General features: G+C 45.0%; 1 protein-coding gene across 1 annotated transcript in view; it reads left to right on the plus strand.

The window, feature by feature from the left end:
• Nucleotides 1-1,504: 1,504 nt before the first annotated feature.
• Nucleotides 1,505-12,337, plus strand: part of PKD2 (polycystic kidney disease 2 (autosomal dominant)) — a 35,077-nt gene continuing 24,244 nt past the window's right edge. The window contains exons 1-2 of the mRNA XM_012647252.1: nucleotides 1,505-2,139; nucleotides 10,616-10,729. Coding sequence (XP_012502706.1) covers nucleotides 1,560-2,139; nucleotides 10,616-10,729 — 694 coding nt within the window. The 5' untranslated portion in view covers nucleotides 1,505-1,559. The remainder of the gene's footprint in view (nucleotides 2,140-10,615; nucleotides 10,730-12,337) is intronic.

Genomic DNA, 12,337 nt, shown 5'->3' on the forward strand with positions numbered 1-12,337 from the left:
TATGGCAGCCCAAATAGACTAAGACACATGTATTAATTCACCTAATCTGTACAAGAACTCTATGAGATGGGCATTGTCATTTTTCCCATTTTCACAGACACAAGGAGATGCAGTGACTTGCCCAAGATCACACAGCTGGGAAGTGGAAGGTAAGATCTGAATCCAGGCAGTCCGCCTCCAGGGTCTGCGCCTATAACCCCAGCCATTCGGGAGGCTGAGGCAGGAGGATCGCTTCAGCCCAGGAATTTGAGGTTGCGGCAAGCTATGATGACGCCACTGCACTCTAACCCGGATGACAGAGCGAGACCCTGTCTCAAAAAGAAAAAAAGAAGAAGAAGAGAAAACTAGGACACAGACCCACACAGAGGAAAGACCATATGAGGAACACAGAGAGAAGTTGGGCCATCTGCAAGCTACGGAGAGAGGCCCCAGAAGAAACCAACCCTGCCCACACCTTGTGGGAAAATAAATTTGTTGTTTAAGCCACTCAGTCTCTAGTACTTTGTTATGGCAGCCCTCACAAACTAACACAGGAGCAGATTATGAAAATTTACTGAATCAAGCTACAGAAATGAAATTTTATCCTTTAAGCTGCTGGAAGCCCACAGAGGTGTCTAAACATCAATGGGACAAATTAGCAGCCTTGGTTCTGGAACACAATCTGGAAACAGCGGGGAGGCTGAGGTGGGGAATGGAGATCAATTGTTTCAACACAGAATAACGTAAGATAAGGCCAGCGGCAATGACAAACTGAGATCGTATTGGAGGCACGTTTGTGGGGTAACAAGAAGTAGCAAGATTTGGGAAGATGAGGTGTAGGTGCTGAGGAGCAGACAGAGGAGACTAGCACAGAGTGTCACCTGGGAAGTAAATAAGGACAGCGATGCCCAAACCTTAACGAGAAGTGAAGCAGGTTTAAAAAATGCAAGGCAGGTTAAGTTGGCGACAAGGGCAGAGCGTCCAGCTAGACGTGTGCAGAGGAGGGGAGGAAAGTTCGGACCCAGGGCCCGGCGTCGGCTGCGGTTCCGCAGAGGCCAGTGCCGGCCACAGGGGGACCCGGGATCGCGGTGGCAGCACCCGAGTCCCAGGGCCGAATCCTTGGGGTCCCCACAGTGTGTGGAGAGACGAGCGCATCAAAGACTGAAGAAAACATCCCCAAAGCGGCGGAATGGGGGGGCGCCAAATGCAAAGCAAGTCAGCAGCAGCGGTCCTCGGGGGCGTCCGAACGACTAGACCCCTTTGGCCCTGCTGGACACTGGCGCCCAGGCTGCATTTCGCTCGTTCACACAGCGCCCCACAAAAGGGTTCTCGTTCCCTCTCCTCTCTGGTAAACTGAGGCAGCAGTGGCTGGCGATACCCGGGCCCCGATTGCGGGGACCCGCGCGCTACCTCGAGGGCGGGCGCCGGCTCCGCCCGGAACGGCCCGGGGCGGCGAGGCGGGCGGGGGAGGGGCGGCGGCCGAGGGGCGGCCGGGGGCGGGGGCAGGCGGCGGCGGGCCCGGGAGGAGAGAACATGGCTCCCGGGGAGGCCGGGCCGCGCGCCGGCCGCCGGTGACCGCGATGGTGCACTCGAGCCGCGTGCAGCCGCAGCAGCCCGGGGACGCGCCGCGGCCGCCGGCGCCCCGGGCGCCCGGCGCGGGCCGGCTGATGGCGGGCGGCGCGGCCTTGGGCGGCCTCCGCGAGCAGCGGGGCCTGGAGATCGAGATGGAGCGCATCCGGCAGGCGGCCGCGCGGGACCCCCCGGCCGGAGCCTCGGCCTCGCCGTCGCCGCCGCTCTCGTCCTGCTCCCGGCAGGCGTGGAGCCGCGACAACCCGGGCTTCGAGGCCGAGGAGGAGGAGGAGGAGGAGGAGGTGGAAGGAGAGGAAGGGGGCATGGTGGTGGAGATGGACGTGGAGTGGCGCCCGGGCAGCCGGAGGTCGGCCGCCTCGTCCGCCGCGAGCTCCGCGGGCGCCCGGGGCCGCGGGCTGGGGGGCTACCCGGGCGCGGGCCACCCGAGCGGGAGGCGGCGCCGGCGAGAGGACCAGGGCCCGCCGTGCCACAGCGCGGCCGGCGGCGGGGACCCGCTGCGTCGCCACCTCCCCCTGGACGCGCAGCCGCCGCGAGTGGCCTGGGCCGAGAGGCTGGTTCGCGGGCTGCGAGGTAAGAGCGCGGCCCGCAGCGGCTCGTGCACAAACCAGCCCTGGCGGCGCGGGCCGGGGCCATCGCCCCGCCGCGGGCGGCCTCCGCGCCCCACCTCGCATCCCGCTCTGCGTCCCGCCTCCCCTGGAAGCGCGTCCCCGGCTGCCGACCCGGCTCGGTTTCCGGTGCCCGGCGCGATTGCACTGCGCCCTCGGTGGTGCAGATGTGCTGGGTACCCCCGTTTAGGATATGACAGCGTATTCTTCTTCCCTTCTGAAAATAAGTGACAAAGATGGAAGGGTCCGTCTGGGGTGTTTTTCCTTGTAGGAGAGAAAACGAATATTTTAGTATAACTGATGGTGGTTGCAACTTCATGTTTGCTGATGTCACAACATCAAACGAAGATGTCATACTATCACCCCTGGTCTTCCTCTGGTCTTGAAGCTCCGTTGTCCCCTCATCCTGGTCTGAAAAGGATAACAGGACAGTGCAGTGTTATCCAAATTGTGGGAGGGGTGCAGTTAGGTTGTCATTAATGACATGTTTTGGTGATGTTGTCTGTGGTTGTTTTGGGGAAGGGGAGCTGTTGAGAACACCCTGAATAGAATAAAATGATGTCTCCTTAGTTATTTGGCCTTTTCTAATTCTAGACATTTTTCTAAAACAGTTGCAAAGAAAAGTTTACATTACTTTCAAAAACTTGGAAGTATGTTTTTAAATAACTAAATTTATGCTCTTTGAGATTCCAACAGGCCGGGCGCGGTGGCTCACGCCTGTAATCCTAGCTCTCTGGGAGGCCGAGGTGGGAGGATCGCCTGAGCTTAGGAGTTCGAGACCAGCCTGAGCAAGAGCGAGACCCCGTCTCTACTATAAATAGAGAGAAATTAGCCAAACAACTAAAAATGGAAAAAATTAGCCGGGCACGGTGGCACGTGCCTGTAGTCCCAGCTACCGGGGAGGCTGAGACAGGAGGATCGCTTGAGCCCAGGACTTTGAGGTTGCTGTGAGCTAGGCTGACGCCACAGCACTCTAGCCCAGGCAACAGAGTGAGACTCTGGCAATCAATCAATCAATAAATAAATAAATTCCAACAAAATGATGAAGTCTCCAGATACCAGCTGATAAGTGACTTGTAGTTCAGCAGGAGAGGAATTTTCAAATCTGTCAGTGCCCAGTAACAGGACACGAATTTTCCAATGGTAGATGGCATCCTGTTTTTACAAAATTTTGTCAGAGGCATCCTTGGGAAAGTGTTGCATTTGTTCTTACCCTCCAAATTATTTTAATCTCCATTTTTTAAGAGTTTCCATTCTCAGTTCTTTTTAATTTTCCCTGCCCTTCCCTTTCTGTCAGTTTTGAAAATCTTGCACAAAAATTATCCAGATATTGTTCTAGCAATGTGATTAAGACCAGGTTAGGCCTACACTCAGATCCCAGCTCCAGCACTCATTGGCTGTAAGACCTTGAGCCAGTTACTTAATCTCTCAGATCTCCAGTTTTTGCATCTATTAAACAAGAAAAGAGAGGTTGTAATATTTGGGTTTTTTCCTTTAATTTCAAAATATTAAGGGAGTACAAATGTGTTTGTTATGTAGATACCTTGTATAATGCTTAAGTCAGAGCTTTTGGTGTGTCCGTCGCCAGAATAGTATTCATTGTACCCACCAGGTAAGTTTTTATCACGTATCTCCTCACCCCACCCTCCTCCTTTCTTGGTTTCCAATGTCCTTTAAATCTCTTCGGACCCATTTGTACCAATTTTTTATCTCCCACTTATCACTGAGAACATATGGCATTTGGTTTTCCATTCCTCAGATACGTAACTTAGGGTAATGGTCTCCAATTCCATCCAAGTTGCTGCAAAAGACATTATTTCATTCCTTTTTGTGGCTGAGTAATACTCCAAGGTATGTATATACCACATTTTCTTTATCCATATGTGAATTTATGGGTACTTAGGTTGGTTCCACATTTTTTGCAATTGTGAATTGTGCTGTGATAAACATTGGGGTGCAGGTGTCTTTTTGATAAAATGGCTTCTTTTCCTTTGGATGGATACCCAGCAGTGGGGATTGCTGAATGGAATGGTAGGTCTACATTTATTTCTTTGAGGAATCTCCATTCTGTTTTCCATAGAGCTTGTACTAATTTGCAGTCTAATTTTATACTAACACAGTGTATAAAGTGTTCTTTCTCTCTGCATCCATGCCAGTATCTATTGCTTTTTGACTTTTTAATGCCATTCTGATAGGGGTAAGGTGGTATCTCATTGTAGTTTTAATTTGCATTTCCCTGATGATTAGTGATGTTGAGCATTTTTTCATAGGTTTATTGGCCATTTGTCTATTCTCTTTTGAAAACTTCTGTTCATGTCTTTTGCCCACTTTTTGATGAGGTTGTTTGCTTTTTTCTTGCTGATTTGTTTGAGTTCTTTGTAGATTCTGGATATTAGTCCTTCGCCAGATGTAGAATTTGAGAATATTTTCTCCCATTCTGTAGGTTGTCTGTTCACTCTGCTCATTATTTCCTTTGCTGTGCAGAAGTTAATTTAATTAAGTCCCATTCATTTATTTTTGTTGTAGCTGTATTTGCCTTTAGTGTCTTTGTCATAAATTCTTTGCCTGTGCAATGTCTAGAAGGGTTTTTCCTATGTTTTCTTCTAGACTTTTTATGGTTGCATGCCTTACATTGAAGTCTTTTATCCATCTTGAATTAATTTTTGTATATGGTGAGAGATAGGGGTCCAGTTTCATTCTTCTGCATGTGGCTGTCCAGTTTCCCCAGCACCATTTATTGAATAGGGCTTCCTTTCCCCGTTGTATGTTGTCGTCCGCTTTGATCAGTTGGTCATAGCTATATGGTTTTATTTCTGGGTTCTCTATTCTGTTCCACTGGTCTGTGTCTCTACTTTTATACTAGTACCATGCTGTTCTGGTTACTGTAGCCTTCTAGTTCAATTTGAAGTCACATAATGTGATGCCTCCAAATTTGAATACTTAGTTCATTACTTGTTGAGAGAAATAAATGAGATAAGACATGTAAAATGTATAGCAAGTCTTTGCCATGTTGTTAGTCCTTCATGAAGATTATAAAAGTATACATTTTGGTACTCTTTTACGTAAGCACTTATACTAATTGATTTGATTCGGGGCATGGGAGGGGGCAAAATATCCTTTTTGGATAACCTGTGTAAGTAGATTAATAAAACACTAATACTTTTTAAGGTTCACTAATGCTTTTGAGTATTATACTATTTAAAATATGCTTTTAAAAAATATACACTGAACTGAAAGAGAAGTTACATAAGACATAATAATTTATTGCTCATTGTATACCAAACACTGTGTTAAACTCCTTACGTACATAGTTTCGTTTTATCCTCATAACAGTCCTATGAGGAAAGAACAATCATCATCACGTTTTTACTGATGAGGGAACTAAGGCTTCCAGGGGTTAAATGACTTGCATGGGGCCACGCCTATTCAACGTCAGAATCAGGATTTAATTTTAGGCGTTTTTTGCCCAAAGACCTTCTTACCCACTATGCTCTATACCTGTAGCGCCCAAACCTAACTTTAGCCAGCAATTTTTCACATTTTCTTAGTTTGTAAATATTTATTCACTGGGACATTCAGGATAAATCGTATCAACCCAGTCCATGTGTCCAAAGTTCTAATCGATCTAGGGAGTGGGAGAGCCTACCTTTCTCTTTATTTATTTTTAATTGGGGTAAAATATACGTAACATAAAATTTAGCATTTTTACCATTTTTAAGTGTATAATTCAGTGGCCTTAATATATTCACCATTTTATATGAGCATACTTTTTATGATTTATTTCCAGAAATTTTTCAGCATCCTAAACAGAGACGGAAACTCATTCATTAAACAATAACTTCCCCACCCCAGCCCCTAGTAACCTTTATTCTACTTTCTGTCTCTATGAATTGCTCTATTCTAGGAACCTGACATAAGTGAAATCAGATTATCCTTGTCCTTTTGTGTCTGGCTTAATGACTTAACATGATGTTTTCAAGGTTCGTCTGTGTTGTAGCGTGTGTCCAAACTTCATTTCCTGTCATGACTGAATTCCATTGGATTAATATAACTATCACATTTTGTTTATCCATCAGTTCGTGGACATTTGTGTTTTTTCCATCTTTTGGCTATTGTCACCTTCCCTTTTAATTCAAACCTTAGTCCATCACTTCTTCCTTTTCCTTTTTTATTCGCACCATAATTTTGAACAAATGAGATTTCATAGTTTCATGGCTGTGGGGATTTTTTTGAGGGAGAGTTGCTACGCTTTGGGGCTTAGGATAAGGTTATTTTTATAACAGAATTCACGCAGTCAACAAACATTTATTAAGAATCTCCTTTGTGGTAGGTACTAAGATACAGAGATGGATAATACAAGGTCCCACCTTTCAAGGAGTTCAGTAGGGGAAACAGAGGTGTGTAAGGAATTGCAGCGCCAGGAATGGGAGGGACCCAAAGAAGAGAGGATCAGCTGTACCTGGAGAGGTCAGAGAAGGCTTCCAGAGGGAGTGAAATGGGAGCTACATCTTGAAGAAGGAGGGGGGAATTCAAGGAGGGAGAAACAGCAGGAGCAAGACCACACAAACTTGTAACCAACGCTGTGGAATTGGTACTTTCTCCTGTAGGCAGTTGGAGGCAGCGGGCACTTCAAGCATGGGGCTGGTAGGCTCATACGTCAGTCTGGCCATGACTCTTGCAAGAATGGAGAGGATGGGGAGAATGGAGAGGATGGGGAGAATGGAGAGGATGGGGAGAATGGAGAGGATGGGGAGAACGGAGAGGATGGGCAAGAATGGAGAGGATGGGGAGGATGGGGAGGATGGGGAGAACGGAGAGGAGATGGGGAGAATGGAGAGGATGGGGAGAACGGAGAGGATGGGGAGAATGGAGAGGATGGGGAGAATGGAGAGGATGGGGAGAACAGAGAGGATGGGCGAGAACAGAGAGGATGGGGAGGATGGGGAGAACGGAGAGGATGGGGGAAATGGATGGGGAGAACGGAGAGGATGGGGGGAATGGAGAGGATGGGCGAGAACGGAGAGGATGGGCGAGAACGGAGAGCATGGGTGGGGGTGGAAAGCCCTGGGGGCTGAGAGACTAGGTGGGGGGCTGATGAGAGCGGGAGGGGTAATGAGGGTGCAGCCAAGCACCTGAGCTGGGAAGGAGGGGAGTGAGGCTGAATCCATCAGAACTGTGGAACCAACTCCATGGGAGTGATTATAAAAGGGCCTCTTCTGGGTGAAACCAGAATTTCTGTTTTGGTACCATTAACCCAAACCAGAAGAATATGTTTCTAGAGAAAGAAAAAGAAAAGCTTTTTGGGGCATGCGAGTGTGAGCCGTCTGCGTGATGTGCAGGCAGGACTGACGATTAGCACCGTGGAGAAGGCTGACCAAGAATTCAAGATCCAGGAGTCATTGCCATGTACGGTCACACTGACCATTCTGTAGAAAACGGGCCATCGTCGTACAAAGGCACTTCCCTTTCTTAGGGTGTCCCCGCAATTCAAACAAATATTAGGAAGGATTGTACTCATCTTTCCAAACAAGGTCCACGTGTGTCTTAGGCACAAAAAGATTCTTTTATGATACAAATGTGCTGAGAATTTGGTCCGACTATTTGCAATGAAATGGATTTGAGTCTTTACATTATTTGAGTCTTTACCTGGTTAGTGTGAGACAAAAGATCCACACTGCACCTTTTGAACATGGAACTGAAATATTTACAGATGAAGAGATGCAGTAACTGGGATTAGTTTCGAAATAATTGAGGAGGAATGGGTGAGGGCTTAGAAGAATCAAGGTTGGCTTTGAGTTGATAGTTGTTGGAGCTGGGAGATAGATATATAAGAGTTCATTATATCATTCTCTCTTTGCGGTATTTTTGATAGTTTCCAAAATCAAAAGTTCTTGAAAGCATTGAGATAAAATAGTTAGGGAAATGGCATTTCTGTTCAAAGTCAACTACAGGGTGTCCTAAAAGTCTCCATTGAAAGGAAAAATTTTATAATGAATATTTTGTAAATAAAGATGCATTTAACTACAATTTCACATTTTCCCTGTATATGGTGACTTTCGGGGCACCCTGTATGTATGTTTGGGATGTCGTTGTTTTTGGTTATCCATCCCGTTGTCCCCCTATATTCATACTGAGAAGTAACATTGTGCATTCAGATGTTGTGCTTTGGATTTGTGTTCTGGCATTAGCTGAGCACCGTCTTAAAGAAAGCTGGATAGCTGTCCAGTGGCCCCCACATTCCAAGTTCTCCCTAACAGCTGGAGACACTGTTGTACTGAACACGAGTGCCTGGAATGCTGGGAGGGTTCTCCCACCACATCCGGGACAGTTGTGGGACAAGACAACAGTAGATTTTGCAGATGCCACTACTTTGGACATGAGCTCCGTGCCTAACTGTTCTTACCCTATCAGCTCTGCCAAACACGGGAAGTAGTTGGCTCCAGGACAGCTATTTTTCCTGTTTATGGATGCAGCCATTTCTTACCCATCAGAATATAGAGGTCCCTGTCTCCCAAGATCAAGCGTAACATACATACCCAGTGGGAAATGGGACGAAATCTTCAAAGCAATAAATATTTGAGGAAATAGTCATTTAGAAAAAATAAACACATGGAAGTATATTATATGAAAATATAAATAAAGGGACTTGTTTTTTTTTCTTTGAAATGTTTTATGCAAGAACTAGAATTAAATTGCCATAGGCCAATGCAAGTTTAGTTTCAATAAAATTTGATAGGAGTTTGTTTTTCCTATTTATAGGCCAAGCAATACCATTTATAAATATTAAGGACCATGACTGTTCCCTTAGTGCATAGTTGTTTATAAATCATGGGAAAGAATGAAATCATTGACCAAGTGAGCCAGGGCAACAGTCTTCCCTGGTCGTAAATAGACCAGCCGGCTCTACTGACATGTATATTCCAGGCCCGGCCTCCAAAAGAAATCTACCCAAAGAAATGGTGTGGTTGAGTCCACGGCTATTCAGCCTAATCTCTGGCTGCCTCTGTGTTATTCTGAGTCGTAATTTTCCATGTCGTCTAAATTGATAATAATTCTTTAATATGATAGAGTTTCTGCAAACAAACATTGTGCTTGCTGCATTTCTTTCGAGTGAGTAATTCCCTGACAACTACCAGATCTTGGCAGAGGCAAACCTGGTCATAAGTTTCGCTCTGCTCTCAGCATGGGGAAACCTACGATGTGTAACGCGGTGTCTTTGAATTCCAATGCTGCCTTTCCTAAAGGAAATTTGGGAGAAAAAAGGAAAGGAAATGAAATACCCAAATTTAGGAGAACTAATATATTATTATAAGACTTTAAAAATACACACACGCTAGTGATGAACTCATTTCTTCGAGGTGAAAGACCGTGTCCTATTTTTCCCTTTTCTCTATGTGGCTTGATGGTGGCTTCGGTGGCTGTGTGAGTTTCCATTATTGAGGGAGTTAAGGTCTGTGGCATAAAAGTGTGAGGCCAGGTTGGTTTCCATTAACAGCCGATCTCATCTAACTGAAAGGATTGAGGAGTTTGTCTTTTTTGGAAAACCTTAAGGTTCTTCCAAGTAACCAGCCATGTGACTTGACCACACTGTTCATTAACGGGGCTTGGACGGCCACCATGTCTGTGTGCTTGGCTGAGTCCAGAACTGAGGTCTCTCCCCCCAACAAGCTCACGGAGGGTGACGTCACCTTCCTTCAGCCAGCCCAACACTTTTTCCATCTGGGAAAATGTACAGCACAGTTGCTGATTCTGCTCTTTTTGCAAAGAGAGAGAAAGAAGTTGGATGAGTTGTTGCTTTTAATGATTATACGTTAATTTTAAAAACCTGTTGATCTAAGCAGGCTTAGTGTAACAGTTTCTTAAAGTTTTCTGCTCGTACAGAGCAGAACGTTTATGCCAGTGTGTTAGAAGCATGATAGATGTGTCCATATTGAAATGATGCTCCAACCAGGACCTCTTGTCATCAGGGTGACCTAAAAGGAATCATTTGCAACGTAGTCAGGTCACGTACTTAACTGGGTTTAGTAGTAGGGTAATCACACCAGGTCGTATCCCCCATTAAACAGGAAGAACTGATGAGTTATGCACAATGACTTAACTCCTTTGTTAGGCTGCCCTCACTTCCTGTTCTCTTTCTCACTTTTTACTAAGACATTTGCTCATGGGCATGGGAATTTAGAAAACAGTTGGATCCCTGCCTTGTGTTCTGTACTTTTGGGGGAACAATAGAGCCTGATATATTCTTAAATAAAAGGTAGTCCTGCTAAACCAGTTTCCCAGTTGCATTCAGAATGTGCTTTAAAAAAAAAGAAAGAAAGCAAGCAAAAAAGAAAATCTCCCTTACAGTTGACACCATTTAGTTTATATATTTTTTTTTCCTTTTGCCATTCATGAGATTTCTTAAATAAAATGACATTTTTGTTTTCGTTATTATTTTCAAGGTCTCTGGGGAACAAGACTCATGGAAGAAAGCAACACTGACCGAGAGAAATACCTTAAAAGCGTTTTACGGGAACTGGTCACATACCTCCTTTTTCTCATAGTCTTGTGCATCTGTAAGTAGAATATTTTCTTCCACTAATGGAAAAGTTTTGAAAATGTTTGACCTGTCAAAATCATAATTAAAAGAAAGTGGACCCTATCCAGGTTTAACTTTCAGGAAATACAAATGTTTCCACCTAATGTTGCTTTTATTGATGTATATATTTAAAAGTCCCCTTCTGGAGGGCACGTTGGCTCTCGCCTGTAATCCTAGCACTCTGGGAGGCTGAGGCAGGAGGACTGCTTGAGGCCAGGAGTTCGAGACAAGCCTGGGGACCATAGTGAAACCCTGTCTTTGCAAAAAATTGAAAAATTTGCCGGGCATGGTGGTGCATGCCAATAGTCCCAGCTACTTGGGGGGCTGAGCCAGGAGGATCACTTGAGCCCAGGAGCTTGAGGTTGCAATGAGCTATAATGACACCTCTGTACTCTAGTCCAAGCGACAGAGAGAGACCCTATCTCAAAAAAAAAAATAAAGTAAAAAATTAAAAAGTCCCCTTCCTTTGGATTTGGATATGTTGTGTCAATGCCTTCGTTCTAATTCATTATTTCTTCCAAATCTTCAGTAATCGCAGCCTTTTAGTCTACAGCAAACTTACTATAGACCCATCTCTTTCCTCGTCCTCCCTTCTTTCAGTTTGTCCCTGCAACCTCTTATAGGGGGAGAGGAGGGAAGCCTGAGCCAGAAACTAGTCTTAAGAACCATTTGCCTCAAAAGTCCAGAAAGTCACAGCGATAGATTTATCCTCCAAATCAAAGGCTGTTGTGTGATGAATTCGTCACGTCCCCTAGAGAGCCTTTATGAGAACAGATAAGAAAGCAGATTTATGAGCCCAGGTCCTCTAACCAAATTCCTCTGACAAAGGAGTTTATTACAGTGGACACTTAGAAATGTTTAAAAATTAACAGCAGCTTTGGAAAGAAGCCCCTTTTTTTGTACAAGGAGAGAATGAAAATTTCATCAATACTTTAACGATGCCATTCTTATTACGTTAACACTGACTGCCTTGAATTTAATCGACTAAGTCCTAAAAGCTTCCTTAAAAATAATTTTTTAAATTTACTAGATTTCTGAAAATAAGATTCGTAAGTTGTAAAAGATAAAGGAAACATTTACGTTTCTATATTTGTAATTTTAATAAATTAAATATCGATTTGTGTCATCTCCGCACACTGGTTTTTAATAATACTAGTAAGCACCCAGTGAGTTTGGACAGGGAGAGATTGTCACTAAATGTTGGTGACGTTCCCATTTCCATTCTCTCTCTTGTCCACTCATCCGTCTCATTTACTAATGCACAGAATTCTTCCTAGTATGACCACTAAGCCAGTTCAAGCCTCACGACTCTTTGATTTTTGTAGAGTGCTTTGCATTTAACCGTGGTTCCAGTTAACGACTTTTCAGCTTCACCATGGTGTGAAAATCATAATGCATTCAACAGAATCCTTACTTTGAATCTTGAATTTTGATCTTTTTCTGAGCTAGCAACATGTGATACGATAGTCTTACATGAGACCTTCAGCACTTCATCATAAAATAGGCTTTGTGTTGGATGATTTTGCCCGACTGCAGGCTAACGGGTGTGTTCTGAGCACGTTCAGGGTAGGCTAGGCTAAGCTAT

The sequence above is a fragment of the Propithecus coquereli genome, unplaced genomic scaffold, assembly GCF_000956105.1.
Source record: "Propithecus coquereli isolate 6110/MARCELLA unplaced genomic scaffold, Pcoq_1.0 Scaffold26, whole genome shotgun sequence".
Lineage (NCBI taxonomy): Eukaryota > Metazoa > Chordata > Mammalia > Primates > Indriidae > Propithecus > Propithecus coquereli.